Source organism: Nematolebias whitei, chromosome 7, assembly GCF_014905685.2.
Source record: "Nematolebias whitei isolate Nwh7 chromosome 7, NemWhi1, whole genome shotgun sequence".
Taxonomy (NCBI): domain Eukaryota; kingdom Metazoa; phylum Chordata; class Actinopteri; order Cyprinodontiformes; family Rivulidae; genus Nematolebias; species Nematolebias whitei.
In genome coordinates this window covers 26080039-26085593 of record NC_056504.1, presented here as the reverse complement: position 1 = coordinate 26085593, position 5555 = coordinate 26080039, and the positions used below count along the sequence as shown (strand labels likewise).

Genomic DNA, 5555 nt, shown 5'->3' with positions numbered 1-5555 from the left:
CAGTATTAAAACAATTAAAGACCTGAAATATTTCAGTTGGTGTGCAATGAATCTGAAATATATGAAAGTTTCATTTTTATCATTATATTATGGAAAATAATGACCTTTATCACAATATGCTAATTTTTTGAGAAGGACCTGTATATACATATACATATATACACATATATATATATATACATATACATATATATATATATACATATACATATATATATATATACATATACTTATATATATATACATATACTTATACATATATATACACATATATATATATATACACGTAAATATATATATACATACATATATACATATACATAAACACATACATATACATATATGTACATATACATATATACATATACATATATACACATATACATATATACACATACATATATACACATATACATATATACACATACATATATACACATATACATATATACATACATATATATATACATATACATATATATATACATATACATATATACATATATATACATATACATATATACATATATATACATATACATATATACATATACATATATATATACATATACATATATATATACATATATACATATACATATATACATATACATATATATATACATATTTATACATATACATATTTATACATATACATATATACATATACATATATATATATATACATATACATAGATATAGATATAGATCTGGGAATTATGAAAGTCTGTCCTGGATGATCTCACGACTCTGGAGGTTTAGCTGTTCTTACGGAGACGCTGAAAAGTGGCTCGAAGTGGAACTTTACGCCGGAACTGAATTACCAACAACATTATGGAATTATCATCAACACAATGGAATTACCAAGAACATTGTGGAATTACCTTTGACTTTGTTTTCCTTGCTGGATTACTTTTGACTTTTGTTTTCCTTGCTGGATTACATCGAGCTCAAGGACATTCGAAGGCGTAAGTTCATGTTTGGAACTCATCCCCATGGACAGGCGATGATTTCCAAAGGGGGGACTGTAGTGGACTAGGCCTGATGTCAAAACCTTGACTTAAGGACCGTATGGGACTGAAGCTGTCATTTCATTGATTTGCATCCAGAAATACAGGTTGACCCATCCTGAGACTTTCTTTCTTGAAAATTCAAGTGAAAGAACACTCTCTTTTTTATTATCATTACTATTTTACAAATGTTGATAATCAAAGTGTTTTAGTTCAAACCATTTTAGATGTTGCAGTGAACTAATCAATTTTTATTAACTGTGAAACAGTATAATGATTTTTAATCCTCATGCAAAGTTAGAATTCATGTTAAGGTCTGTTACAGAGTAATTATGCATTTTCTGATTTTCTGTCTGAATGAGCAGTGTAAGTTTGGTCCAAGGTTGGACTCAAACGCAGACAAGTGTCGGAACGAACTGTCTTGTTTTTACATCCTCTCAGACGTAAATAGAGAAGCTGGCACCTGTTTTTCCGCCAACTCGTCTAAATATCCCTCTCGTCTGTCTAAAAACATTTTCAATCTGTTCCATAACATTCTTGCTGTCTTCTGACTTCTTGTGACCTCTTACGTCACAAAACACACCCCTGTCTGGTCGACATTGACCAATCAGAGACTCCCAAATGAACCGGAAATAGAGCTCTTTAAAATGTCGGTACTTCCTAGTTTAAACCAGAGTCTCACAGTGTCCGGAGTGTGTCGAGCCAGTTCCTGTTGGGTCGAAGTTCCAGTTGAGTCGAGCTGAGGTTGCGGTCGAGTTCCCGTGCTGGGAAACAGGAAAATCCTGACATGACCACAGAGCTCTTCCGAGTCTTATGGGATTATAACTTTCTTCCACATCTGGGTGGAACTCTGACGGACTCCACTCATGTGAGTTCACTCGTGAGGTGAACCGTGTCGGACGGAATACCGTCACTACTTCGGACGATTCACAGCCATCCTACGGAGACGCTGGACCGGTAGCGTTAACTGAAACTCTGTATCCGCTGATTCATCTTCAGAGAGGTAACGAGTCGAGTTTACTACCGAGCGTACCGAGGAAAGCTGGGTTCGAATGGAGGGTGTCGTTCTGTTCAACACTTTCCCCTCACACACCATCTCCCTCCCTCTAAACTTCATCTTCCATCTTTAAATTCTTCTATCAAATAGAAATCACTCCAGATATTTTAGAAATGTCTGTGTAAAGTTCTCATCCACCGCCGTGTGGATAATCAAAATTGTACAGTCTGCTAAAACTAGCCATGTTGTTATTTTCCATATTTTGCCAATTAATGTAAATGTGTGATGTGTTAAACTTGATTCTGTTAATAAATGACCCACTGTCGTGGTGAGTCAAAGATAATTAACGTCTCACGTCCACATTTTATTACATTCAGTGCACGTTATATACAGTCCAGAAAAATGAAAGAATCCGTTTAATTGATGAATATATCTCACGTATATGTTCATCTACATACTGGTGGCCCGTATAAATTCATAAATGGACTGTGTATTCGTGTAAAATTGATATCATGTTGGCATGAAAAATTGCAGATTATGCTGTGAAAAAGTGCAGATTTTGCTGTGATGGAACGCAGCGCAGCTGGGACGCTTGGAGTAAACGCAGCGTGTTGAGCTGAAACAGAATTGTTAGCAGCTACTGGTGCTTTGAAAGCTGAAATTGTGAGTTAACGTGTCTGTTTGAAAGCTGAAATTGTACGTCTGTTTTGTGTGACAAATTTGCTGAGCTGTGGAAACGCTTTATTCTGTTTAAACTGTGTTCCAGACGCTGTTCTGGTCCGGTTCGGTTTCTGAAAAGTTCGACCGGGTTGTTTTAAATGGTGGGAAAGACGTTTTTAATGCCGGGGCGCCGACTCCGTGCAGCTCAGAGCTTGATTCGTTACATTTTTAGCAGAAAATGGTGCATTTCGACAGTTTAAAAGACGAAAGGTTGACGGACTTGTTCAGGCTAAATGCTAAACGCTAGCTGGAAAAACGATCTGTGATTGGTTGAAAACGACTGTGTGTAACGCTTTCATTGGCTGAGAGACGTGTCAGGTCGTAAAGCCCACCCCCGTGCTGCTCTGTCATTGGTAGATTCAGTCACGTGACCCGGAAATAAGTTCGGTTGCACCGAACCTTCTCTGTGCTTAAAATCTGCTTTTTAAAAGTTGAAAAACGCTTTAAAGTTGATTCTGATCCGCTGCTTAATTTCTTCACAGCCTAATCGCTGAAATTTTGCCACGTTTGAGTTTAAAATCCGTCATTAAATGATGTTTTTGAACAACGCTAGTGAGGCTAATTTTAAGCTAACAGCTAACGACCGGATGAGTGACGTGTCGCGTCACTTCCTCTGAAGTCAGATTGTAAAGCTTGGTTGCACCGAAGTTTTCTGTGCTTAAAATCACTAAATGAAGCTGCCACAAGTCCCCAAAAAACTCATGTTCATGCAAAGAAGTCGTGCTTGTTGAAACAACGCCACGTTTAGCTTTAAATCCGTTCAGAAATGTTGATTTTACCGAGTTTTAGCCAAAGCTAATTTTAAGCTAAGTGGCTAACAACAGGATGTCAACAGAACGTCAGGAAGTTGTCATAGACTCCTGCTGGTAGAAAGCTAACACCGCCACCTGCTGGGAAAGAGGAGTATAACGGTTTTCTGAAGAAAGACTGAAACTCCTCATAACATCTTTTCTTTTTCTGTTCACCACCTGGTTCTGTGTGTGACTGTTAAAATAGCGAATTTATGGGAGTAAACGGTTTAAAAAGCGTTTTTAAACTGATGATTGCTGTGAGACTTTTAGAAAAATTGCAGGTTTATAAAAATTCAGTGCTTTAGAGTAAAAAACACTCAGAGGCTTGGTAATCTAGTATCTGTTAAGAAATAAGCACGTTAAGTAACACTGCCAGAGAAGCATTTACTTAAGAATATTCATGAATTGGGGTAAAACCTACAAATAGGGGCCCACATTTGAATAAGTTGACTTATAACAGTACTTTTGTGTAAACCCAGAGCTAAAATAGTGTGGAACTCAATGACACTTGGATACATATATTTACCTGTAAAATATCTGAAGCTGGCAATTGTTTTACCCAGAAAAAGTGCTACACAGTGAATAAACATGACAGGTGTGGTAGAAAAAGACTTTGATCCTTATGAGATGAAGGGCTGTTTAGAGAATGCGTTAGCACTGCTGACAGCATCCTTACATCCATATGGCAAACAGGCGGACAGCATGAACCCAAAAGAGTTAGTGGACAATCTGATGGAGGTTGCAGAGAGTGTGACCTCTACAGAAATTACAATGTCAAGCTATGAAAAGCTGGCTAAAATGGCAATGTTGCTGAACGAATCTTACTTTGCATTAAGACGGGATCACGTCGTGACAGTGTCACAAGTTTCCCGCTGCAAAGGTGAAATAGATGTGCTTAAAACACAACTTAACGAATGCACACTGGTAAAACCGGGATTACTCCAATAATGTCTGCTTTTACAAAGTGAATGTCGGACATCACAGGAACGCCTGAAGGCTTGTGAGGAGAAACTGGCCGCAGCAACAAATAAAAGTTCTGACGTGGGGCGAGTTTGTCTGGAACTCAGAGAAGACCGTGGACAGAGTCCAGGTCACCCACAACCACCTCAGAAAGATGTTGTTGCACCTCCACATGTGTGGAGAGAAAAACCTCCAAAAGTCTATTACACACCTCTTGCTTTTAAGCCCATCCAACCACCCTCACCTAAAGTGGTAGGAACAGACCTGAACAGGTCTCCTCCACCAAACATGCAACAGTGTGCTGTGAATGTGTTCGAGGCATGTTCTCATGCTAAGACGCCCATAGAAGTGTTTCCTGGTATAAAGGTTAAACCCCACTCCCTAGAAATGGAAGGAAGGCGTGCGTCGCCACCTCCTCCTAAAACAGGCGAGAAAAAGCAGTATTTTCAAACTAACAAACCACGTAATGAAGGTGCACGCTGGGACAGAAAAGCTCCTCTTTCAGAGGATGAACGTGATTATCGTAAATGGGATATGCGTAGGACGCAAAGATATGGGATCCAAGAGGACCCATATTATCAGGGGAAATCCGAAGAGGAACCCCCAAAAGACGTACCTAACCCTCCCCCACCTCGGACGAAACGAACCGAGGCGATAAAATCACAAAGGTCCCAGGAACAAGGCCCTACACCTCTGAGCTCGGAGGAGACAGAGAAACTACAAAGGTTTGTAGAAACTTTGAAAAACGCTGAAATGGGAATCCAACCAGGAGCACAATGTAGTGATCTGATAGCTACTAAATCTGAAGGCGCGAATGACAACATTACAGATGTCGGTGAAACACACCAAGACATTGCTGTCGTTGCCTCCAACAACCCCTCATCGGATGAAGGGGGGGTAAACTCACACACAAACGATGATGAGTCATCACAAACTGAAAACTCAGAACCTGACTTTCATGATTTTGAACTAGGCATTCCAGTTCTGGGAGGACTCCCAGATAACCTGGTACCGAGTCAAGAAGCTGGGCCAGTATGTTTCACGAAACCATCACAGGCCATCGCTCTTTTCTCAACC

At 39.2% G+C, this 5555-nt stretch overlaps 1 protein-coding gene across 1 annotated transcript in view; it reads left to right on the top strand.

The window, feature by feature from the left end:
• Positions 1-4465: 4465 nt before the first annotated feature.
• Positions 4466-5555, top strand: part of lrig2 (leucine-rich repeats and immunoglobulin-like domains 2) — an 8836-nt gene continuing 7746 nt past the window's right edge. The window contains exon 1 of the mRNA XM_037679774.1: positions 4466-4482. Coding sequence (XP_037535702.1) covers positions 4466-4482 — 17 coding nt within the window. The remainder of the gene's footprint in view (positions 4483-5555) is intronic.